This window comes from Jaculus jaculus, chromosome 4 (assembly GCF_020740685.1).
Source record: "Jaculus jaculus isolate mJacJac1 chromosome 4, mJacJac1.mat.Y.cur, whole genome shotgun sequence".
NCBI lineage: Eukaryota > Metazoa > Chordata > Mammalia > Rodentia > Dipodidae > Jaculus > Jaculus jaculus.
Genome location: NC_059105.1, coordinates 156,734,402 through 156,760,692, shown reverse-complemented (window position 1 = coordinate 156,760,692; position 26,291 = coordinate 156,734,402). Strand labels below are relative to the sequence as shown.

The 26,291-nt window shown below is 48.0% G+C and overlaps 1 protein-coding gene across 1 annotated transcript in view; it reads right to left on the bottom strand.

Annotated features, from left to right (window-relative positions):
• Positions 1 to 26,291, bottom strand: part of Slc12a8 (solute carrier family 12 member 8) — a 173,530-nt gene that overhangs the window by 62,269 nt on the left and 84,970 nt on the right. Inside the window, 2 exon segments of the mRNA XM_045148413.1 lie at positions 10,383 to 10,401; positions 10,404 to 10,498. Coding sequence (XP_045004348.1) covers positions 10,383 to 10,401; positions 10,404 to 10,498 — 114 coding nt within the window.

Here is a 26,291-nt window from a genome sequence, read left to right as displayed (position 1 = left end):
ATCTGTAAAAGGATGAAAATAGATTCTTCTCTCTCTCCATGCACAAGAATTAAGTCCAAAATGGATTAAAGACCTTAACACCAGACCTGGAACTCTGAAACTGCTGAAGGAAAAAGCAGGGAAAACCCTTCAACATATTGGTCTTGGCAAAGATTTTCAGAACACAACCCCAATTGCTCAGGCAATGAAACCACAGATTAGCCACTGGGACCTCATGAAATTACAAAACTTTTGTACAACAAAGGACACTGTGAATAAAGCAAAGAGGCAACCTGCAGAATGGGGGAAAAATCTTTGCCAGCTACATATCTGATAGAGGATTATTATCTAGGATATACAAAGAACTCAAAAAATTAAATAAGAAATCAAACCACCCAATTAAAAAATGGGCCATGGAACTAAATAGACAGTTCTCAAAAGAAGAAATACAGATGGCATATAAGCATCTAAAAAAATGTTCTACATCACTAGTCATCAGGGAAATGCAGATTAAAACTATGTTGAGATTTCATCTCACTCCTGTCAGATTGGCTACCATCATGAAAGCAAATGACCATAAATGCTGGTGAGGATGTGGATAAAGAGGAACCCTTCTGCACTGATGGTGGGCCTTACCAGATGCAGAGCAGATGTCAGGCGCTAGGTGCTTGAATTTCATAGCCTCCAGAAGCATGAGTCAAATCCCATTCTTGGGTATTTTGTGATATCAATAGAAAATAGACTAAGGGGGGCCAGGCGTAGGGAAACATGCTTTTCATCCGAGTACTCGGAAGGCAGAGGTAGGAGGATTGCCGTGAGTTCAAGGCCACCCTGAGACTACAGAGTTAATTCCAGGTCAGCCTGGACCAGAGTGAGACCCTACCTCGAAAAACCACAAAAAAAGTACCATACATTAAAAAAAAAAAATGGACTAAGTGCTGGAGGGATGGCTTAGCAGTTAAGGTGCTTGCCTGCAAAGCCAAAGGACCCAGGTTCGAATTCCCAGGATCCACGTAAGCCAGATGCACATGGTGGCACATGAATCTGGAGTTCACTTGCAGTGACTGGAAGCCTTGGTGCATCCATTCTCTCCCCACCTCTCTCTCTGATAAATAAGTGAGTAAAATAAAAAAAAAAATAAGAAAATGGACTAAGACAGAGGCCTGTCTCTGATAGAACCAGTGAGGACATAGTAATGTTTCAATGGAAGACCGTATGTAAAGCACCTGGTACGGTGCCTGACATAGTAGGCTGTTATCATAATTAGTATAGTTACGATAATTTTGATTAAATTATCAATAAAATTATAAAGGTCAGTATGTGTGTTAGGTTGTCAGGACCATCTTTTTTTTTAATTTGTTTTTTGTTGTTCATTTTTTATTTATTTATTTGAGAGCGACAGACACAGAGAGAAAGACAGATAGAGGGAGAGAGAGAGAATGGGCGCGCCAGGGCTTCCAGCCTCTGCAAACGAACTCCAGATGCGTGCGCCCCCTTGTGCATCTGGCTAACGTGGGACCTGGGGAACCGAGCCTCGAACCGGGGTCCTTAGGCTTCACAGGCAAGCGCTTAACCGCTAAGCCATCTCTCCAGCCCCATCAGGACCATCTTATTGTCCATCCAGAGTCTGCTAGGAGAACCCAACATCAACAGCCCTTTGAACACACGAGCTGCCGAGCTCTGGAAAAACCCCACAGCTTTTAAGAAGTACCTGCAAGAAACCTATTCAAAGCAGGTTTCCAGCCAAGAGCCCTGAACCCCGCTGTCCAGCCTCTCCCTTTGTGTCGTCTTTGTATTTTTAGGTGGTCTGTGCTTTTCCTTGATTTCCATATGGACTCTGTATCTTCATCTGTGGTGTTATTTTTTGTTGTTGTTTTTTTTTTTAATTAAGTCTAGTTGAGCCCTTGCAACGTATATTACATAAATGTTTGGATTGTTTTGTTAAAAAAAAAAAAGTCAGTATGTATAAGAATGAAGCTTCCAGAGTAAGACCCTACCTTGAACAGGAAAAAAAAAATAATAATGAAGCTTCCTTGTTCGTCCTTTTCCTGCCACAAATCCATGAGAATGAGGTGGACCCTCTCCCCTTTATCCTTTCTTCGTCTTCTCTAGCCTTAAACCTAAGCTTGCTGTTCTAGTCCAGTGCTTATTCTCTTACAAGATAAATGATTTCTAAAGAGGTTGGGGGATGAGGCTGGGGAGATAAGTGGAGTCAGTACTGATGGCCTGAGTTGGGGAAAGGAGTGACCTGGGGCATGAACAGGGGCCACCAGGACTGCTGTATGCAGAGAGACCAGAGAGATGTCCACCCCAGGGCCTGCAGTAGACTCCCTGGGGGAAGCAGTCAGGCTCCCGAGCAAAGGGCCTCACAAAAGCAGCTGGGCCCTTGACAAGCGAGATGGATGTAGAGTCTCTGGTAAAAAGATTTTTATGCTAGGTGTGGTCAACCACAGGCCCAAGCACCGAAGGTGGCCAAAGAGGCTCTTAGCCATTCCAGTAAGAGTTTTTGGGATTTGGGGAGAAGGGTTTGTGACTTCACACAACTGGTATTCTCAGTGAATTTCCACTTCCTAGTTCCTCTGTGAATTACCCGCCCTGGGTTCCTGGTGTGGCTGTTTGTATATAAAAACCTTGTGGGGAGAGAGGTTTTTTGTTTGGAGGGGAGAGTTTGGTGATAGATCCTTGGAGAAGGAGAAGTGCTTGGAGAAACAAAGTAAGAGAAGACTCTGGACCCACCTCCATCCTACTGTGGAGTGTGGGAGAGCCCAGGCCCAGAGGGCCAACACCTGAGCCTCAATGGCTCCTCCCAAGTCATTGTTCCTGGGATGAAATATCTGTGGGCAACTCAAGTGATATGTGGGAGAAGGAAAATTCCTCTCCCCTGCTCATAGCCAGGAAGAAGACAGTGTTGGAGGGAGCCCCGGCTATGACTCACTCACAGCTAATCCCTGGCAAAAACCTGTCACCATGGAAGCTGCCAATCACCCATGCTGTTCAGAGTAACATCTGCCAGGGGGAAAACAAGTGGTAGGAATCGCTGGTCATTCATCCTGCCTCCCATGTCTACACTGGGGCTCCTGATAAACAGAGAGGCTGAGGAGGCCAGCCTGGGCCCATTCTACTTCCTAATGATCTGTGTCACCGCCTTCAGATCCTTGCCAAGCTGCTCTGTGTCGGTTAAAAAAAAAACAACAAAAAACATCGCCTTTAATCCCAGCACTCAGGAGGCAGAGGTAGGAGAATCACCGTGAGTTCGAGGCCACCCTGAGACTCCATAGTGAATTCCAGGTCAGCCTGGGCTACAGTGAGACCCTACCTCGAAAAGCCAAAACAAAACAAAACAAAACAAAAAACCAAAACCACCTCAGATCAATGGTTCTCAGCCTGGTTGCATTAGGAGCCTGTTTGCCTTAGGGGACAGAAGGAGACATGGAAAGTCCTAACCCCTGAGAAGAGGACACTGAAGAGGCCTGTGTAATTGACAGTCTATTCAGTATTATCATTTGATATGTGGAATATTACAAAATAATACTTTTATGACTTCATCACAGAAAAAACTAAATCTTTGCCAATTTTCTTAAGTAGCTGATAATCTTGAAATGAAGCGCAGACACCCCTCCCTGGAGAAAAATTTCCAGTATGTGACTTTTGAGTTTGATTACTAAGGAGAAAGTTAGTGGCTTAAAAGTTAAAGGGACAGCCGGGCGTGGTGGCGCACGCCTTTCATCCCAGCACTCGGGAGGCAGAGGTAGGAGGATCGCCGTGAGTTCGAGGCCACCCTGAGACTCCACAGTGAGTTCCAGGTCAGCCTGGGCTAGAGTGAGACCCTGCCTTGAAAAAGAACTAAAAAATTAAAGGTACATCACTTGTTCATCTTGTGCCAGGCCCTGGTTCTCTCAAAACCAACCAACAGACAAAACCACAGCAACAAAAACAACCCAATCCCAGCAAGAAGTTGAGAGTGGCTATACTAACTGATCTCAAAACTAATCCAGCTCCAATCCAGGCTGCAGGGTAGCATCCTCAAACCTCGGGCGTCTGTGAAGTGCCATCTAAAGGGGTGGCTTGCCATCCTATCCCCAACTCAGACCAAACATCCTCTCCCCTCTCCCACCAGGACCGGTGGCCTGGGGAAGCAAAGGTGGCCCCACCAACTATGGACACATCAGGACCACCTTCCAGTGGCAACCTCCTGAGGTGCCCAGGAAATCTTACCAGGACAAGAATATAACCAGGTACTGGCACAGCTCCTACCCCAGGCATAACTTCTTCTAATGACTTATTTTATTTTATTTTTTGGTTGTTTGAGGTAGGGTCTCACTCTAGCTCAGGCTGACCTGGAATTCACTATCTAGTCTCAGGGTGGCCTCGAACTCATGGCGATCCTCCTACCTCTGCCTCCTGAGTGCTGGGATTAAAGGCATGCACCACCACACCCAGCTTATTTTAAGAGGGACAGAGGGAGAGAATTGGCACACCAGGGCCTCAGCCATTGTCAAAGAACTCCAGACATTACGCCACCTAGTGGGCATGTGTGACCTTGAGCTTGCCTCACCTTTGTGCGTCTGGCTAATGTGGGATCTGGAGAGTCAAACATGGGTCTTTAGGCTTTGCAGACAAGCACCTTAACCGCTAAGCCATCTTTCCAGCCCCAGGCATAACTTCTGACCTGACCTGCCTCCTGGTGGGGACTGTGCCAGGGCCAGGGCACCTCAGCCAGAACCTGCTGAATATGTGCTCTGTTCATGAATGGGATGGGTGGGATGGGAGAGGCTGAAAAACATGTTTAGATGTGAAGTTTTCTTATTCCTTCTCTTTTCCCTCAGACTTGTGCTGTCTATTCAAGAGGGAGCTGACCTAGGTTTGATGCTCTGGGGAGAGATGCATGTCAGAGAAGGAAGATTTCTTGAACACTCCTTCAGCTTGCCTCTCCGTAGCCTGGGTCCTTAGGTTTCTGAGAATCAAAGAAGGAGCAGGGAATAAGGCTGGGGCAAGGGGTAGTGTGTGGGGCAAGAACAGAGACTACCACATACTTGGTGGGACCCCGTCAAATAAAATTACAGTAGCTTCTTATGTTCTGGTCCATAGGAGAGAAAATACATTTTCTTAGATATAGGCTGTTTTCCCAAAGAGTGATTTATTGCAACTTATTACTTAATTTATCCTTTCTAGTAAAATTTAGACTGGAAGGGTAAGAAAAGACTCTTCTCTTCTCTTCTCTTCTCTTCTCTTCTCTTCTCTTCTCTTCTCTTCTCTTCTCTTCTCTTCTCTTCTCTTCTCTTCTCTTCTCTTCTCTCCTCTCCTCTCCTCTCCTCTCCTCTTCCCTTCCCTTCCCTTCCCTTCCCTTCCCTTCCCTTCCCTTCCCTTCCCTTCCCTTCCCTTCCCTTCCCTTCCCTCCCCTCCCCTCCCCTCCCCTCCCCTCCCCTCCCCTCCCCTCCCCTCCCCCTCCCCTCCCCCCTCACCTCCTACCCCTCTCCCCTCCCCTCCCCTCTCCTCTCCTCTCCTCTCCTCTCCTCTCCTCTCTCTCAGACCCGTCTGAGCCTTCAGCCATTGTAAACGAACTCCAAATGTGTGTGCCCCTTGTGAGCCCCCTTGTGCACGTGTGTGACATTGCATGCTTGCTTCACTGTGTGTCTGGCTTACATGACACCTGGAGATTCAAACATGAGTTCTCAGGCTTCGTAGTCAAGAGCCTTAACTGCTAAGCCATCTCTCCAGCCCAATGGTGGCATTTTTCATTTTTTAAAATTTACTTTTATTTATTGATTGATTTTAGAGGAGAGAGAGAGAGAGAGAGAGAGAGAGAGAAGTGAGAGTGTGGGTGTGCCAGGGCCCCCAGCCACTGTAAACATACTCCAGACACACATGCCACCTTGTGCATCTGTCTTTACATGGGTCCTGGGGAATTGAACTCAGACCATCAGGCTTTACAAAAAATCACCTCTAACCACTGGGAAATCTCTCCAGCTCTTGGCTGACTCTTCACTAATTGAGGATGGATGATGGACAGACTGTCTCTGCTCTAAATGGAATGTTCTGGAGTCTGTTTTCAGCTGGGAAGACTGAGGTGGACGTCTCTCCTCCTTAGGGGAGGCCTGTCCTGCTTGAGATCTGTTGGCTTGATGTGTGTGGGGAGAATGCACTGTCATCCAGCATTTGCCAACAGGCTGGTGGTGGCACATCCCAGAGACTTCATTATTTTTTCTGAAACGTAGCTAATTATAGATTGGAAAATAAACATGTATGTGAATTGTCAAAAAAAAAAAGAAAAAAATTACAGTAGCTTCTTGTTCAAAACTGAAAGAGGATTTCAGCAACAGCAACGATCTACGTGAGTGATATAGCTTAGAACAGAGTGGCCAGGTGGTAGAGCTGAAGAAAAGCAAGAGAATCCAATGATACTGTTGTAGAAATTCTCTGGAAAGATCACTCCAATGCTAGTATGAGTGAAAGTAGAACAGTTTATTATCTGGGGGCCAAGGAACTTGAGGTAGCCCTCCAAAGAAGCTCTGGCCCCCAGTTGAGATTTTATTTCCATTTTATAGTTTTCATAGCCAAGGGGAGAGGTGACTGAACAAACAAGATGCAGCAATTTGCATATCAACCATTTCTGTAGTCAGCTCACCCTAACAATAAACTCCATTTTGGGCTGGAGAGATGGCTTAGTGGTTAAGCGCTTGCCTGTGAAGCCTAAGGACCCCGGTTCGAGGCTCGGTTCCCCAGGTCCCACGTTAGCCAGATGCACAAGGGGGCGCACGCGTCTGGAGTTCGTTTGCAGAGGCTGGAAGCCCTGGTGCGCCCATTCCTCTCTCTCTCCCTCTATCTGTCTTTCTCTCTGTGTCCGTCGCTCTCAAATAAATAAAAATAAAAATTTAAAAAAAAATAAACTCCATTTTACTTTGTTTTAGCCTAAACTATCTTTCCTTCTTATTGTCCCTTTGGACCTTTTCTGGACAGTTCCTTCTTTGAGATTTTTCCATCTGCTAACAAAGATATGTTTTAGCTCCTCAGCAATGAACTCTTACAGTAACTCAGTGAATCAGTTAAACTTTTAGCTTCTTTTCTACCAAAATACTCAGGGAAGTCAAATTGTCAGGACTTGGAGAAAACTGGGAAGAGGGAGGGAGGAGCTATAAGTCCCCAGTGTTGGCTGGATGAAGACTCTGTCACTGTGATGCAGCCAGGTTCACATTGCTGGCAGAAATGACCCGACCAAGAGCAGCTTATGGGGAAAAAAAAAGGGTTTATTTTGCCTTACAGGCTCAAGGGGAATCTCCCTGATGGCAGGGGAAAATGATGGCATGAGCAGAGGGTGGACATCACCTCCTGGCCAACATCAGATGGACAACAGCAACAGGAAAATGTGCCAAACACTGGCAAGGGGAAACTGGCTATAACACCCATAAGCCCGCTTCCTATAATACACCGCCTCTAGGAGGCTTTAATTTCCAATTGCCATCTGCTGGGGAAACCTAGCATTCAGAACACCTAAGTTTATGGGGGACACCTGAATCAAACCACCATGCACTGAGATCAGAAGTACAGGAGAAGAGCAGAGTGGGTTTGCTTTCAAACTTGCTGGGCCTGAGGTCCCCAAGATGTTACGCAGGTGGCTGAAGAAGTGACAGGATGCTCTGAAAAGTCTGGGCTTGAGATGCGAGTCGTCAGCTGTTTGGTTGAATGTGGGGAGGCTGGAAAAGAGCAAGAGAAAAACAGAAGAGAATGGGGCTAAGAGTAACCCAATGAACCCCAACATCCCACAGGCAGGCAGAAGAGGAAAGTCCCCATGGGCAGGTGGGAGCCGAGGGAGGGGAGGACGTGGCTGCTCGGTGAGAAAGGGAGAGAAGCAGCCATTGCTGAGAACTCAACATCACGACATCAAGGCTGCTAACTGCGGCTAGTGACATGGAAGCACCAGAGACTTCGGAAGCCTCCATTCATTGGAGGGGGACAGACTTGGAATTCCAAAAGGAGAGTGTGGTGGAGCTGAGCAGGAGGGAGGAAAGGGGAGACTGGGAGCCACCTTCCCTTGGACTTTAGGAATGAAAAAGAAAAGGTGGGGGGCTGGAGAGATGGCTTAGCAGTTAAGCGCTCACCTGTGAAGCCTAAGGACCCCGGTTCGAGGCTCGGTTCCCCAGGTCCCACGTTAGCCAGATGCACAAGGGGGCGCACGCGTCTGGACTTCGTTTGCAGAGGCTGGAAGCCCTGGCGCGCCCATTCTCTCTCTCTCCCTCTATCTGTCTTTCTCTCTGTGTCTGTCGCTCTCAAATAAATAAATACAAATTTTTAAAAAAAAACTATTTTAAAGAAAAGGTGGGGATCCTTGCCAGACAGAAGGATGGGGCTGAGGAAAAGTGATTACAGTGAACTGTTTCATCTGAGAGCTTTACTGAAGAATGAGTCATATTTAATAAGTTACATGTTTTAAGTGAAATGGTTTGGAAAGTTCTGACATGCATCTGTTAAAAACCTCTGCCACAGTCAGGAGCATGTTTTCATCCTAAGGTTTCCTCTTGCCCCTCGGGAGCTCCTCTCTGCCATCTCCCTTCAATTACATTCCCAGCCATCTAGCCATCTGCTTACTGATGCTATAGCTTGAACCTTCTAGAATCTTATATCAATAGAGGTTATATAACTTTATTCTTTTTTTTTTTTTCTTAACTACTCTTTTTGGGCCCAGGAGATGGCTTAGAGGTCAAGGCACTTGCCTGCAAAGCCTGAGGACCCATGTTCGACTCTCCAGATCCCACGTAAGCCAGACACACAAAGGCGAGGTAAACGCAAGGTCACACATGCCCACTAGGTGGCGCAAGCGTCTGGAGTTCGATTGCAGTGGCTGAGGTCCTGGTATGCCAATTCTCTCTCTCTCTCTCTCCTTCTGTCTCCTTCTAAAATTAAAAAGAAAGGGTTAAAAATACTCTTTTTTTTGTCTGACTTGCTCAGCATAACTACTCTGAGACCTGTATTGTTGCGTATATCAATGATTTGCTTCCTTCTGTTGCTGGGCATTTTCCCATTGTGTGGCTCTGTCACAGCTATTTATCTGTTCACCTGTGGATGGGTATTTTACCTATTCCCATTTGGGGACTGCTATAAATTCAGCGGCATGTGCTGTCAATTCTCTACAGTCACCAGAAATGGGATGGATGGGTATGTCTGATTTTTAAGAAGGAACACTGTCAAACTTCCATTTTACATTCCCATCAGTGCATGAGATTTGGCCCCTCTACATCCTTGCCAGCGCTTGTATGAACAATCCTTCTCATCCAGTGCATTCCAGAAGCTTCTTCTTTTTCCCCCCTTCTCTAACTTGGAAAGATAATAATGACTAGGGACGTTGCATGTATAGGAAAGCAGAGAGAAACGGGGTAGAAAACAAGGAAACAAGGAGATAAGAGCAGCCACACTACAGGTTGTGATGCTATGCATGCTGCTGTTCTGAATCTGTGTCTAGAGGTAAGGATGACCTTAAAATATTTCCTGGAGGGCTGGAGGGATGGCTTAGTGGTTAAGGCGTTTGCGTGCAAAGCCAAAGGACCCAGGTTTGATTCCCCAGGACCCATGATAGCCAGATGCGCTAGTGGGCACATGCGTCTGGAGTTTGTTTGCAGTGGCTGGAGGCTCTGGCACACCCATTCATTCTCTCTTTCTCTCTCCCTCTTTCTCTGTCAAATAAATAAGTAAAAATAAAAGTATTTAAAAAGAGTTCCTATAGATTACATGTCACCCTGTTAGTTTATTGCCTTCCCCGCCAAGGACCCACACATGAGGCAGTTTCTCCAGGCTCCCCCATGGCTGCTGCAGATCAGGAGAGAGGGGAAAGTCAGGGTGCATTCATTCTCATTAGACCACTGTTGGGCCCAATTTCTCTGCCCCCTGGAGGAAGACACATGTTGGGTGGGGTGAGGGGCAGGGAGAGTTTCCAAACCAAGTGTGCCCTCATGCCAGGAGTGAGCAGGGAAGCTAGTCCTATTGTCCAGTCCCAAGAGAAGTATGTTTAGTGTGTCTCTTCTGTTAATTTGGTTAAGACACATCAGTATGTCAGAGGGAGTACAAAGATTGACTCAGGTTGGAGCCTTTAGAAACTGCAAACAACGAGGATGGTGGTGCCCGACTTTAATCCCAGAGGTAGGAGGATCGTTGTGAGTTCGAGGCCACCCTGAGTCTCCAGAGTGAATTCCAGGTCAGCCTGGACTAGAGTGAGACCCTACCACAAAAAAAAAAAAGGGAAAAAAAAAGAAAGTATCAACAAGTAAGCCCTGTGTTAAAATAACTGATTTTTAGTCAAAGCCAATGCCACCCCAAAAGTCAGATATACATCCCAAGACACACAGGTCAGTGATGACACTGAACTTGGAGAATCAAGCATATACCCCTGATGCAAGATTGAAAATTTACCATACCTGTAGCTGCTGGGAAAAAAATACCCCAAACACAGCGAAGAAAGACTCCCCAGGGCTATAACCTGGCAGAGTGGTGTTCTGTAGCAGTTCTGCTGAATATCCAATAAAACCATGTTCTGAAATGACATTGTGAGTTCAGTTAGCAGAGTGGCCAGATGCGGCAGGGCCCCCAGGGGACAGTAGTGATTTATTTTATTTTATTTTTAAAAATTTATTTATAAGGGAGGAGAGAAAATGGATATGCCAGGGCCTCTAGCCCCTGCAGAAGAACTCCAGATGCATGCACCATTTTGTGCATTTGGCTTTACATAGGTGCTAGGGAGTTGATCCCACGTCATTAGGCGCTGCAGGCAAATGCCTTAACTGCAGAGCCACCTCTGCAGTTCCTTATTATTTTATTTTATTTTTTTGTTTCTTCAAGGTAAGGTCTCACTCTAGCCCAGGCTGGCCCAAAGCTCACTCACTCTGTAGTCCCAGGCTGGCCTCAAACTCACAGTGATCCTCCTACCTCAGCCTCCTAAGTGCTGAGATTAAAGGCACGTGCCACCGCACCTGGCTGACAATAATGTCTTAGATAACTGTACTTTATTTCAACTTTAATTTCATTTTCAATGTTTATTAGCATATAATTAATTGTACATAATGGTTTTTATTATGCCATTTCATATATATATATATATATATATGAATATATATATGTATGTAATGTATATAATGTACGTTGATCATGTTCAATCCCCCAGGTACCTTCTTTTGTCTCCTTCCTATTTCTGATGTTCCTCTTTTCAAGTAGACCCACTTCTACTTTCATGTCTTTTTTGTTGTTGTTGTTGTTATTTGTTTTGGTTTTTCAATGTAGGGCCTCACGCTAGCCCACACTGACCTGGAATTTACTATGTAGTCTCAGGCTGGCCTCGAACTCACGGTGATCCTCCTACCTCTGCCTCCCGAGTGCTGGGATTAAAGGCGCGCACCACCACACCTGGCTTTTTGTTTTGTTTTTTTGATGGCCAAGTGAGATTCATTAAGGTTCCTTCCAGAAGCATGGGCACCTTATCAGTGGCTGCACCAGTAAAAAAGGAAAAGGCTCTCCCTCCCACATTAACCATTAATGGCAAAGATCCTCAAAGAGGGTCTTCTGAACTCCTCCCCTTTCTGGGACAAGATGTTCAAGGGCCCAAACTTGCGCGGGCAATCACAGCTGCTGCGAGGCGAAGCCCGCCTGGGGCTGGGGGAAGTACTTGAATTCAGATCCCAAGATCCCACCTATGAGCTGGAAGCCGAGGATGGCTTCTGTAATCCCGTCGCACCCATAGGCCAAAGCGGCATAGAAATGGGAGATTTTCCTGGAAGCTCACAAAAAGAGCAGTGAACGACAGACCCTGCGTCAAACACAAGATCCCACAAGAAAGTTGGCCTCCGATCTCCGCATGTACTCTGTGGCAATGGAAAGTCACCGGGCAAGTGAGCGCTCCATGTCACTTGTCCCCTTCTGTAGCCCTTACGGTCTTTCTGCGCCTTCTTCTGCAATATGCCCCCTGAGCCTTGGTGGGAACAGTATAGACTCCCCATTGATGACTGAGCGTTCAACCAACACTTATTCTCATCACTTTGACCAGTTCTAAGTCTGCAGTTACCATTACCCACTGCAAAAAAACAAAGAAAAAGAAAAAGAAAGAAAGAAAGAGAGAGAAACCTTTCTGACCAAAATTTACAGCCATACTAATGTACTGGCATAAATATAGCTATTAAAAATGAAATTTGAGGGCTGGAGAGATGGCTTAGCAGTTAAGCGCTTGCCTGTGAAGCCAAAGAACCCTGGTTCAAGGCTCAATTCCCCAGGACCCACGTTTGCCAGATGCACAAGGGGGGGCGCATGCATCTGGAGTTCGTTTGCAGTGGCTGGAGGCTCTGGCACACCCCTTCTCTCTCTCTCTCTTCCTCTTTCTCTCTCTGTCATTCTCAAGTAAATAAATAAAAATAAACAAAAAAATTTAAAAATGAAATTTGAGGGCTGGAGAGATGGCTTAGTGGTTCAGGCATTTGCCTGCAAAGCCTAAGGACTCATGTTTGACTCTCCAGGTCCCATGTAAGCCAAATGCTATGAGGGCAAGCTAGAAGCAAGTTAACTTCTGGCTCAGTTCCAGCTTGATTTCTCTAAATCCTGAAATCATAGAATATGCTATCTTCAGCCGTCGGATCTTGCTATCTAGTTATGATAGGCAACTAACTATATCTTTTTTTTGAGGCAGGAACTCACTCTGTAGCCCAGGCTGGCCCAGAACTCACTGCGATCTTCCTGCTCCAGCATCCTGAGTTGCTGGGATTATAATCGTAAGCCATTATGTTGAACTATATGAGAGAGAGAAACTTGCAAAAAAAAGCTTTCTATTTTAAGGTCTGAATTTTATGTATCCATATCTAATAGATGTAGAGAAACAAAATGACCTGGAGAACAGTGGCTAGCTCTGAAAGGAAAAAATTCTTTTTTCTTCTTGTTTTATAGAATTCAACATGGCTCCGGTGTCTTTAGTGAGCATATATTTAGGTGATATCTTCTATGAGAACTAATATTTACAAGTTACTTCCTTGCTTAAAACCTCCTATGCATCCCTGGGAACCACAGAATAAAGTCCAGACTCCTTAAGAAGACAACGGAAGCTTCCAACAGCTAGCAACAGCCTGCCCTGTGCTCTTGCGCACCACAATCCTACCCCCCCCAGCACGCCTCTACCCTCCAGATCCTTCTCTCTGACCATCATTACTATTTGCATGTGTGTGCACGCGCACTACTAAAGACTGAACACAGGGCCTCTGGTTGCTAAGCAATTACACCACCACTGAGTTATATACTTGTCATTTGAGAAAGAACTTCTTTATTATTTTTTGAGAGAGAGAATTGGCACACCAGGGCCTCAGCTACTGCAATGGAACTCCAGACACTTGCGCCACCTAGTGGGCATGTGCGACCTTGCGCTTGCCTCACCTTTATGCACGTGGGTACTGGGAAATGGAACCTGAGTCCTTAGGTTTTTCAGGCAAGCTCCTTAACCACTAAGCCATCTCTCCGTCACCATGGAGCCCAGGCTAACCTTGAACTTTCATCCCTCTTGAGCCAGCCATCCAAGTAGCTGGAATTATAGGTCTGTACCTCCAGGCCTGGCCTATAACTTCCTCTTCGAGCCCAGGTCAGGCATGGCTTCCTTTGGGCCTTACCTCTCTCCTTGGTAAAAACTGATTCTCCTCTCACTGTTACTAAGACTAGTCACTTTAGATTTCTCTCTAACCACAGTGTTTTTGGAATGTGTGTGTGTGTGTGTACGTGTACACGTGCAGATACAAGCGCCCCAGATACATCTAGGTAGAAGCCAGAAAATATCATTGAGGGCTAGAGACATAAGGCACTTGCCTGTAAAGCCTAAGGACCCAGGTTTGATTCCCCAGGACCCATGTAAAGCCAGATGCACAAGGTGGCGCATGCGTCTGGAGTTCGTTTGCAGTGGCTGGGGGGCCCCGTATTGCCCATTCTCTCTCTCTCTCTCTCAAATAAATAAAATTTAAAAAAAAAAAACAAACAAGAAAGGAAACATCATTGAGTGTCCTCCTCTGTCTCTCCTCCTCTATCTCTTTGGGAAAGAAATCTCTCAGAGAACCTAGAACTTGCCATTTGGAGGGGTGAGACAATGAGCCCCAGAAATCATTCTGTCTCCACTCCCTCCCCCCATCGCCCCCAGCTTTTCACATAGGCGCTGGGGATTAAACTCAGGTCCTCATGCTTGGGTAGCAAGCACTCTTACCCACTGGGTCATCTCCCCAGTTTTGGGTTTTTGCAGTATGAAGACTGAACCCAGGACCTTGCACTTTACCAGTTCAGTCACGACCACAGTTATTCAGGTAAGAAATCCTGTCTGGCACACCTCTGGCCAAAGCCACTGTACCTGGTCCAGCGAAGGCAGGTTGGTTAGGTCGCAAACAGACATCGTGAAATGAATCTTTCTCATGGGTCTTAGCTTATGGGCACATCTCCCTCCCAGGGTTCCTATTAGACTTGCTTGTGGACTCAATAGCAGGAATACCTCAGATCTGAATTCTTTGAAGCATTTTAAACATGTTTGTACATTGATTTTGAGAATTTTTTAAATTATTTTTATTTATTTGAGAGAGAGAAAGAGACAGAGAGAGACAGGGAGGAAGAGAATGGGTGTACCAGGACCTCCAGCCACTGCAAACAAACTCCAGACGCATGCGCCACCTTGTGCATCTGGCTTTACGTGGGTCCTGGGGAATCAAACCCTGGTCCTTTGGCACACCAAGACCTCCAGCCACTGCAAAGGAACTCCAGATGCATGTGCCACTAGGTACATCTGACTTACGTGGGACCTGGAGAATCGAACCTGGGTATTTAGGCTTCTCAGGCAAATGCCTTAACCGCTAAGGCATCTCTCCAGCCCCCCAACAAACTTTTTTAAGTGGCTTCAGTCCCAGTGCTTCTTTGTCGAAGGAAGTCACTTCAAAGCATCTGTGGTACAACCAGCAGGCTGTGGAATTTGAAGACACAGTCAAGCACTCCTGGCTCACGGACTCCCAGGATTTTTCACTCTGCCTCACTCACATCCCTGGGAATTGGTTTGTGCTTATGAACTGTAGTCCAAGAGCCAATCCCGATTCCTTTCCCCCATCCTCCCCTTAAGGATGAGCACAGCCATCGCAGCGTTCCAGAGCATCCTGGAAGCCTTTTGTACTCCACCCACCTCAGAGGCCAGTGTGTTTCCCCAGCTTCCAAAAGTCCTAACTTCACAGGAAAATATTTTTCAAGAAGAAAATGGACTGAAAGTTCAGCGAAGTATAAGGGACCCCTGGGAGCCCAGTTGGGACTTTAAAGTCATTGTCCATGCTTTCTTTTGGCTGAATACAGAATTTGTTTTGGCATATTAAATCCCAAGTACTGCACCAAGGTTCTGAATGGTTTGGCCTCTTCATTGCTGGCCCTCCCCTCATTAACAAAAAGCAATAACAGGCTAAGTTAACTTCAGCTAACCCGCTGGCTGACCTCACTGAAGACTCTTCCCGAGGAGGAGACCAGCACAAGCCTGCCTTGGAGCTCGGCTCGGCCAGGCTGGGATGGCACGCAGGTCGGAAGCACCTCTGAGCCAGGGCTGCATGGGCTGCCAGGCCAGTGGGCAGCCCATAAACACTTCATTCCACATTATTCCCCTCCGCAGTCCAAGGGTGGCCCTGGCCACAGGGGAGCATTTGATCCCCCAGGCAGGAGGGCTTTGCCTGATCAGTCTGAAGATTGACAGCAATTTCAGACCCAAGGTATCAGAGAGAAAGAAGGCTTTTTTTTTTTGTTTTTGTTTTTGTTTTTTTTCTAGCTTCATTCCCCAGTAAGTTCCACAGGCTAAGAGCATGTGGGGAAAGAAGATCACTTCAGATGCTTTTTCTGTCAGGGCCAGTGAGGACTGCAACTCTGACGTAGTCACAAGCACATGCTCACAGTGACACTGACCAGCTTCCAGAACATACCCTGACACGTTCATACATATTCTCTCTCTCACACACACACGCTCCTGGACCAAGTCCAGTTCTGAGCCTTTCTCAAGGACATAATTTAAGCTTTGAAAAGAACTTCGTGGATAAAGACTACTGTCAATGCTTTTACTTATAATAACATAAAATCAATGTCTTACTACAATGAATTGAGGTTTTACAGAGATTGTAAGACTGGGCCTGGTGTCAAAAAATCTATCAAGGGCTGGAGAGATGGTTTAGCGGTTAAGCACTTGCCTGTGAAGCCTAAGGACCCCAGTTCGAGGCTCGGTTCCCCAGGTCCCACGTTAGCCAGATGCACAAGGGGGCGCACGCGTCTGGAGTTCGTTTGCAGAGGCTGGAAGCCCTGGCGCGCCCATTCTCTCTCTCCATCTGTCTTTCTCTCTGTGTCTGTCGCTCTCAAATAAATAAATAAATAATTAATTAAAAAAAAAATCTATCAAGCCAGGCGTGGTGGCGCACGCCTTTACTCCCAGCACTCGAGAGGCAGAGGTAGGAGGATCGCCGTGAGTTCAAGGCCACCCTGAGACTACAGAGTTAATTCCAGGTCAGCCTGGACCAGAGTGAGACCCTACCTCGAAAAACCAAAAAAAAAAAAAAATCTATAATCCGGGCTGGAGAGATGGCTTAGCAGTTAAGCACTTGCCTGTGAAGCCTAAGGACCCCGGTTCGAGGCTCGGTTCCCCAGGTCCCACGTTAGCCAGATGCACAAGGGGGCGCACGCGTCTGGAGTTTGTCTGCAGTGGCTGTAGCGTGCCCATTCTCTCTCTCTATCTGCCTGTTTCTCTCTGTCTGTCACTCTCAAATAAACAAATAAAAATAAACCAAAAAAAATTTTTTTAATCTATAATCCTAGCTGGGGGTTGGGTGGCTTAGCGGTTAAAGGTGCTTTGCTTGCAAAGCCTGTCAGGCTGGGTTCAACCCCCAGCACCTACATAAAGCCAAAGAGCACAAAATGGTGCATATGTCTGCAGTTCATTTGCAGCAGCAAGGAGCCCTGACATGCCCATACTCACTCTGTCCCTCCACTTCACCTCCCGAGGAAGGTCTCACTAGGTACAACAGGTAGCTTAGGCTGGCCTGGAATTCATGATCCTCCTGCCTCAGTCTCCCAAATGCTAGGATTATAGGCACGTACCACAGTGACCAATAATTTTTTTTTCTTTCTCTTAATTCTATAAAAATCTCCACATTAAAAAAAATAAGTATGACCTATTTATTATCAAAAATTGCATCTCTGAGCCGGGCGTGGTGGTGCACGCCTTTAATCCCAGCACTCGGGAGGCAGAGATAGGAGGATCGCCGTGAGTTCAAGGCCACCCTGAGACTACAGAGTTAATTCCAGGTCAGCCTGGACCAGAGTGAGACCCTACCTCGAAAAACCAAAAAAAAAAAAAAAAAAAAAAATTGCATCTCTGGACTGCAGAGATGGCTCAGCAGTTAAAGCCACTTGCTTGCAAAGCTGCCTGGGTCCGTTTCTTCAGTGCCAGTGTAAGCCAGATAAACAACATGGTGCCCGCATCTGGAGTCTGTTTGCAGTGGCAAGATGCCCTGGTGTACCCATTGCCCCTCATTCTCTTTCTCTCTCTCTCTATACCTCTCTCTGCTTGTAAATAAATAAATAAAGTATTTATGAGAATATCTTAACCAAGATAGGACATATAAAATTAAGAAAGGAGGAATGAAACAGAAAGAGGTTACCGTGACATAGTCTATGGTATCTGAATAAGGCTTTTTTAAAAACAATATATTTATTTACTTATTTATTTGGGGCAGGGGAGAGAGGCAGATAGAGAGACAGAATGGGCACACCAGGGCCCCTAGCCAGTGCAACTCCAGACGCATACAACACCTTGTTACATCTGGCTTACCTGGGTACCGGGAAATCAAACCTGAGTCTTTAGGCTTTACAGGCAAGTGCCTTAACCACTGAGCCACCTCTCCAGCCCTGAATAAGGCATTGAGGTAAGCTCTTTAGCAATATCCTTGAATCAAGAATTCAGGGCTTAGTGAAATAATTTTATGACTGTTTTTATGGAGCCCACGGGGCAGGGCATTGGGCCTGGCTCATCCCTCGCATAGACTTCTTTCCCATGAATGAAGGAGCTCCCGGAGGCTGGCCTCAATTCCCCTGCTCCTGTCTCCCGAGAGTTCCACCCACCTCAATCTTCACTTTCCCCTCACGTCAAGGTCCCTGGTCCTGAGCCAGTTTTCATGGAGTCTCCCATGTCCCCCCCCCAAACCTAAAGGCAAAGTCTTAGGGTGAAGCAACGATGCCCCCTGACTGGCTGAGGCATAGGCAGGAAGGAGGTCAGCAGGCCCACGCAGTGCCAGGCCCAGGGCTGAAGCACACAGCACCTTAGATTCCTGCCCGCCCACCCCAGTGATTCCTCCTTCCGCACTTCCTAGTGCACAAAGCAAATACACGTTCCTAGTTCTAGTCCTGATCACTGCAAGCTGTGGCCCCTGTCCCTGTATTTACCACGCTACAGAGCGTGCATGCTATCTGGGGGGTCCCAAATCTCTGAAGCCTATTGGGGGGGGGCATGGACTCCAAGATTCAGCAGCGTGGATCCAGGGATGCTCTGCTCACTTGAGACTGTTCTGCCAGGACCAGCAGCCACCAGTGACTTCCCTAACCTTGATTACCAACACACCCACCTCAGAGGGCACAGAAGGCCCAAGAATGACACAGCCAAAAGCATTTTCTTTTTTTTTTTATTTATTTATTTATTTTTTTTTTTTTGAGAGTGACAGACACAGAGAGAAAGACAGATAAAGGGAGAGAGAGAATGGGCACGCCAGGGCTTCCAGCCTCTGCAAACGAACTCCAGACGCGTGCGCCCCCTTGTGCATCTGGCTAACGTGGGACCTGGGGAACCGAGCCTCGAACCGGGGTCCTTAGGCTTCACAGGCAAGCGCTTAACCGCTAAGCCATCTCTCCAGCCCAGCCAAAAGCATTTTCATCCTGCAATCCCCGCCAGGCAACAAGACTGATTTTATTCAGCACTTGTACAGTTCCCACCCAGGGACGCATCACAGAGCGATCTTTTTCTTTTGTTCGTTTTGGGGGTTTTACTCAAGGCAGGGTCTCACTCTGGTCCAGGCTGACTTGGAAGTCACTCTGTAGTCTCAGGGCGGCCTTGAACTCATGGCGATCTTCCTACCTCTGCCTCCTGAGCGCTGGGCTGTAAGGTGTGCACCACCACGCCCGGCCCGCAATCTTGCTTTTGAACATAATGCTGAGTGACTCATGACTCTTTCCCCACCCCCTCCCACCTCCAGAAAACCAGGTCAAGGTGAAAATTCTTCTTCAAGGCCACAAAGTTAGACCTGCCTCTCACCCTCTGCCTCTTCCTGGGGGAGAGCCAGGCCTCTTCCTTCAGGAGATGGGCTTCTAGGCACTGTCTCTCTCACAGACAGAAGCTGATGGTGCAGACTTCCCTTCTGCCCCTGGAAAGGGCCCCGAGTGTACAGACAGAATGCTCTATCTGGAGAGGACAGGCAGGTCCCACAGGTCAGGAGTACCTGATGGGCTGAGGCTTATATAGCCCTACCTAGACTCCAGCTCTGTCTGAATGAAAACGTTTTGCACCCACCATATTGTCTCTCTATAATTCATTGTAGGCACAGACTTTGTTTTGTGGTGCTGGGCGAGAGGCAAAGGCCCTATACCTCTGAGCTACCCCCAGCTTGCTTCTTTAATTTGACAGAAAGAGGTAGAGAGGGCTGGAGAGATGGCTTAGCGGTTAAGTGCTTGCCTGTGAAGCCTAAGGACCCCAGTTCGAGACTCGGTTCCCCAGGTCCCACGTTAGCCAGATGCACAAGGGGGCGCACGCGTCTGGAGTTCGTTTGCAGAGGCTGGAAGCCCTGGCGCGCCCATTCTCTCTCTCTCCCTCTATCTGTCTTTCTCTCTCTGTCTGTCGCTGTCAAATAAATAAATAAATAAATAATTTAAAAAAAAAAAAAAAGAAAGAGGTAGAGAGAGAAAGTGAGAGAAAGAGAATGGGCGCTCCAGGGCCTCCAGCCACTGCAAACGATCTCCAGATGCAGGCACCTTCTTGTGCACCTGGCTTATGTGGGTCCTGGGGAATCGAACCTGGGTCCTTTGGCTTTGCAGGCAAATGCCTTAACCGCTAGGCCATCTTCTCCAGCCCCTACTGTTTACTTCTTCTTTTTTTTTTTTAAATCTTTATTTATTAGAAAGTGATGGACACAGAGAGAGAAAGAGGCAGATAGAGAGAGAGACAGAATGGGCACGCCAGGGCCTCTGGCCACTGCAAACAAACTCCAGACATGTGCGCTCCCTTGTGCATCTGGCTAACGTGGGTCCTGGAGAATCAAGCCTCGAACCGGGGTCCTTAGGCTTTACAGGCAAGCGCTTAACCGCTAAGCCATCTCTCCAGCCCCTAATGCTTACTTCTTGACCTCCACCTGTCTCAGGTTCCTTGCTAGGAAAAAAAAAAAAAAATAGGTCACAGGCTGGGGGCCCTGTCAGCTACCATCTTCCAGCTCCAGAGCCTGGAGCTGTTTGCATGGGATTGTACCCGGGCCTGGACCCGAACATCTGCTTCTTTATGCACAGAGTGAAAAAGATGCCCGTCCTCTTTGAGCTCTGTACCTTCAGCAAGAACAAAAACAGAACAGGGGGGGAAAGGGAGGGAGAAGAAATCCCCACAAGACCCAGGCAGGAAGAGGCGGAGGAGAAGTCTTTGTCACTCAGGCAGTGGCTATGGGGCAACTCCGAGGACAACCAGTGGGGAAATGAGTATAGAGGCGCTTGGGAAGTCGGGGGGGGGGGAACCCTGGGCTGTGGGCAGCTGCCTCACTCACTTGGAAGCTGAGACTTCTAAACCCTGCGGGCTGTGGGCCTGGGGGTGCAGAGCTTCCAGCAATGCTTGGCTTTCTTCTGGCCTCAGCTCTCTCCCCCCAACCACCAGCCAGACAGCCCTTTCCTGGGAATGTACAATGGGAGCAGCTGGGTCCAGCCAGGAATAGAAAGAGCAGAGGAAGGGCTGGAGAGAGGAAGGGAGGGAGGGAGGGAGGGCGCCCTCCAGACCCAAAGGAGGGTGGGGCCTGACAGACCACGGGAAGAGCAGCTAGCTAGGCGAGGAAAAGGAAGAGAGAGGCGGAGGAGGTTCTGGGAAAGCTCAGGCCCCAGTACAAGGCCTGATGGGAGGGAGGGGAGGGCCGCTGTCATTGGGAAGGCCAAGAGCTCAGGGGGCTGGTGATCCTCAGAGGAGGTGGAGGAGGCCCAGGGCACCCCACTTCCTGGGGCCTCCAGCTCTGCGCAGTGGAAAGGGACCAGGATCCAAAAGGGCCCTGATTCTCTCTTACTATCTGCAGGCCTCTAGGAGACTGGCTCCCGGGGACAGAGATCAGAGCAGATCTGAAAATAGCTCCACGGTGACAAGAGGCTGGAAAAGGTCTTGTCCAAGGGCCCCAGCCAGCCGCATAAGGCACCCCACCCCACAAGGGCTGAGATGGACAAGAAGGGCACTTTAGACCTAACTGTCCCGCCTCCGTGGGCTCCTGGAGTTTCCTCTCTGGGTTTTGGGGTCAGCTCCTTGGGCTACAAAGGTCACGGGCCTGCCAGGGGTTGTCAGGGTTGACCTGGGGAATCGAGCCTCGAACCAGGGTCCTTAGGCTTCACAGGCAAGCGCTTAACTGCTAAGCCATCTCTCCAGCCCTGAACCATTTTTTAAACTTTTTATTTATTTAATTTATTTGAGGAGAGACAGAGAGAGAGAGAGAGAGGCAGTCAGACAAGCAATAGGTGCACCAGGGCCTTCAGCCTTGCAAGCAAACTCCAGATGCATGCACTACCTTGTGTATCTGGCTTACGTGGGTCCTAGAGAGTCAGACCTGGGTCCTTTGGCTTTGCAGGCAAGTGCCTTAACCGCTAAGCCATCTCTCCAGCCTTGAATGAACCATTTTTAAAAGTATTTTTATTTAGCCAGGCGTGGTAGCACACACCTTTAATCCCAGCACTTGGGAGGCAGAGGTAGGAGGATCACAGTGAGTTGGAGGCCACCTTGAGACTACATAGTGAATTCCAGGCCAGCCTGATTCAGAGTGAAACCCTACCTTAAAAACTAAAAAAAAAAAAAAAAAAGGATTTTCATTTATTTGAGAGAGAGAATGGGCACCCCATGGCCTCTTGCCACTGCAAATGAACTCTAGATGCATGTGCCACTTTGTACACCTGACTTTACATGGATACTGGGGAATCAAACCCTGACCAGCAAGCTCTGCAAGCAAGTGGCTTTAATAACTCAGCCATCTTTTCAGCTCCTGACTGAATCATTGTAAGTGAGGAATGCAAAGTGCACGGTGGAGAGCTACGTTATTCTGAAGATACGGAGAGTCAAAAACGGAGCATAGCCGGGCCATCCTGAGACTACATAGCGAATTCCAGGTCAGCCTGAGCTAGAGGGAGACCCTACCTTGGACAAAAAAAAAAAAAAAAGTGGGTGGCGCATAACCCCCATGTGGAATCCAGGCAGTGTCAAGTCCAATCCACTGAGCTTTCCCACCTGGTACAACAATTAGTATTCAATAAAAGTGTTCTGAAATAGAACTGAAGTTGGGCATGGTGGCGCTTGCCTATTATCCCAGATTGAGGCAGGATGATCATGAGTCTGAGGAGGCACGCCTTGGCTACATAGCAAGCTATTGTCTCAAGAATGCCTGAAAGGAATTGGACTGAGCAGTATAGATTCAGGGTGGGCAGCTCACAGCTTGTGGAGAAGGAAGAGGAAATCATGAGAGGATTGCCAGAGGGCCCCAGGGAGTTCTGGGCAGTGCTCAAACTGCTCTCTGGTCCCAGCCCTGGTCTTTCAAGGAGAGGGTGGAGAGAGGATGTCAACAGGGTTTCCAGGCCTGAGCCCCCACCCACAGAGAAAATACACAGAGAGGGCTGGGCCTCTGCTCAGAGCCCTGAGGAGACTGGCTATGGGCAAGCATCTAGAAAAGTCCTTAATGCTAGGGACCCAGGGAATGATGGACCCCTATGGGAGGATGCCAGGGCAACCCCTCTGGCCTAGGAGGGGTGTGACTCCAAGTGTCCGGGGACAGTGCCCACCCCTACATTTCAGGAGGGCGGCCACTGTGTTCTCTGGGCCAGGACTTGTCCCTTGTGGAAGGGACAGCGAATGTTTCCTTTGGAAAAGATGGCTTCTAATACTCAACAAGCCACACTCCCTGTGGGATCAGGGGCTCTGTTTGAAAAATGTAATGAGCACTTCTTGCAAGAAGAGAGGCTCTGGAGTCATTAAGTTCAGATGAGCCGGGCGTGGTGGACTGCCTTGAGTTCGAGGCCACCTTGAAACTACATAGTGAATTCTAGGTCAGCCTGGGATAGAGTGAGACCTTACCAGGAAAAACCAAAAAAAAAACCCCGCAGAGATACAGAGATGTGACTGGGTTGCAGCTCAGCCTAGGATGCAGGGAAGCCGGGAGTCAAGTCAGGGCCCTGCACAGGGGACTAGAGAGATTTTGCCAGGCCCAGGTCCCCAGGTCCTCCACCTCCCCCCCCCCCCCCCCCAGGCCTGGTCTGGGCAGTTCTTGGCTTCAAGGAGCCCAGAGGAAAAAAAAAAAAAAAGAAATCTGGCTTCTTACTTATCTCCTGGGAGAAAGGAATGTGCCGCCCTGCCTGGACAAGGGCTATTTGACAGGAAGTCTCCACCCTGGCTGGGGTTCCTCCCTGCCGCCACTTACTCCTGCTGGCTCTCCCTGCCTCTGGCATCCACTTCCCATGCTTAAACTCCTGACCCTGACGGCTCCAAAATAATCCTACCGCACTTGTGCCTCCCCACCCCACTCCCTCAAATTAGCTGCCCTTCACAGTTCCATGCTGGTCAGGAGTTTTGAACTGGCCTGTCAGTCCCTTGCTCCATTCTTGTGGGGGCACCCTCCCCAGGCAGCTGAGGTCAAGCGACTTTGCAAGAAGCCCAGCATACCACAACGCCCACGGTGATGTCAGCCAGGGCTACCCTCCTGCCAAGCAGGCCAAAAATATTCAAAGGCCCAGGACCCCCCCCCCCAACTCCACTCACCCTCCCCGTTTTCCAGCCATGAGCTGCTCTTCCTCAACCCAAGTCCTGCCTACAAAATGAAGTCAAAGCTTTTCTTAGAACCCCGTGGCTTAGGGCTGGGGGTATAAATTACTAGGAGGGTGTTACAAGGCTCTGGGATCAACTCCCAACATCATGAACAACAAAGTCCCATGGCTAAGGACCCTGGAGCTCCAGAGTGCCATGGAGCTCTGGGGTATTGGTTAGTGTCCCAGGAGTTTGTAGCCTCAGATCCATTTCACAGATGGGAAGGCTGAGACCCAAGAGGGGAGAAAAGATTTCCGACACTGCAAAATTAGCAGCTAGACAGGCAAGTCTAGAACCCAGGAAGTCTAAGTTTCCATCTAACAGGCCCCACGATGGCACTCATATTGGTTATTTTTACCTAACTACCTGCATGTTTTTCTATCAGACTATGAATCAGGTGGCTATTTCCCGGGGCAGGGGGAAGGAAGGCTACAGTGCCTAGCCCCATGGACATGCAAAAGTTGTAAAAACATTATTTTTAATTTTTTCATCTGAGAGAGAGAATTGGCACACCAGGGCCTCAGTCACCTACAATCAAACATCAGGTGCTTGCACCACCTAGTGGGCATGTGTGACCTTGCGCTTGCCTCACCTTTGTGTGCATGGCTTACGTGGGATCTGGAGAGAGCTTGAACCTGGGTCCTTAAACTTCGCAGGCAAGCACCTTAACCACTAAGCATTCTCTCCAGCCCTGTAAAACATTCTTAATAATAAACTTTGGAAGCAAGCCAGATGTTCACCAACAGGTGAAGGAACGAGCAAAATGTGGCATACCCAGGCAATGGAGACACAGGTGCGTACTACAACATACATGGGCTTTATAAATACCATGCTAAGCAAAAAAGCCAGACGCAAAAGGATAAATACCGTATGAGTTCACCTATATGAAATATGTCCAATAGGCTAACAAGAGAGAGAGAAAAGACGTTACCTGGTAGGCAAGGAGTAGAGTGAGAGTTGCTGCTTAATTGATCCTGATTCTTTTGGGGTGATGGACATCTTTTGGGAACAGATGGTGATCACTGCACACAGTAAGATTATGAATGATCCCACTGAATTGTGCATTTAAAAATGGCCAAAATGGGCTGGAGAGATGGCTTAGCGGTTAAGGTACTTGCCTGTGAAGCCAAAGGACCCAGGTTCAATTCCCCAGCACCCACATAAGCCAGATGGACAAGGTGGCATGTGCATCTGGAGTTCATTTGCAGTGGTTGGAGGCCCTGGTGCATTCTCTCACTCCATTCTCTCCCTCTCAATCTCGCTCTCTCTCCTTCTCTCTCTCCCTCTCTCTGTCTCAAATAAATATAAAAATAAAATACAAAATGGCCAAAATGTTACAATAAATAAATAAATAAACATATATATATATATATATATATATATATATATATATATATATATATGCCATTCCTTTCTACATGCCCTCCTCAGGATCACACACACACACACACCTTGCAGCCTTGTTTTAGGCCTGCCTTAAAGATGCGCAAATGGAAAGAAAGGGCGTTCCTTGGCCAACACCAGTTGGTGGGAAAGTGAGGGACAGAACTATAGCCTCCCAAACACGGCAGCTGCCCACCACAGCCAGCTGCCAGCCTGTGGGATCCCGGGCAGGAAGGTCCAGGCCGAGGCTCACCATGAGGCTCCTGTGCTCAGTTTAGGTGGAAACCTAGGCTCTCTTTGCTTTTCCCTGGAACTCCTGGGCGTGCCAGGCAGTGACAGTGACAGAATTTGCTCCAAAGCCATCAGGCAGCAGGGATTTAGTGTCCCAGCCACACTGAACCCTTCAGCAGTATCAGCAATATTCAGGGCGCTACTGTTCCAGTCCTACCTGGAGCACACAACTCCACACATTCAAGACTCTCATGTTCCCTAGGCCTGGGAGAAGCTTTAACAGGGGTTCCTATGAGTGACAGCAAGCCCTGGAGGAATGTGCCTCTAACCTTCGCAGCCCTGGGCCAGCGCAGCAGCACACCAGCTGTGGAAGTTTGATTCAGGTGACCCCCATAAACTTAGGTGTTCAGCATGCCAGGTTTCCACACCCCCCCCCCCCAGCTGATGGGCAATTTAAAAATTGAAGCCTCCTGCAGGCAGTGTATTTTGGGGGGTTGGGTTTATGGGTGATAGAACCAGCTTCCTCTTTTTTTAATTTTTTTTTGTTTATTTAATTTATTTATTTGAGAGCGACAGACAGAGAGAGAAAGAGGCAGAGAGAGAGAATGGGCGCGCCAGGGCTTCCAGCCACTGCAAACAAACT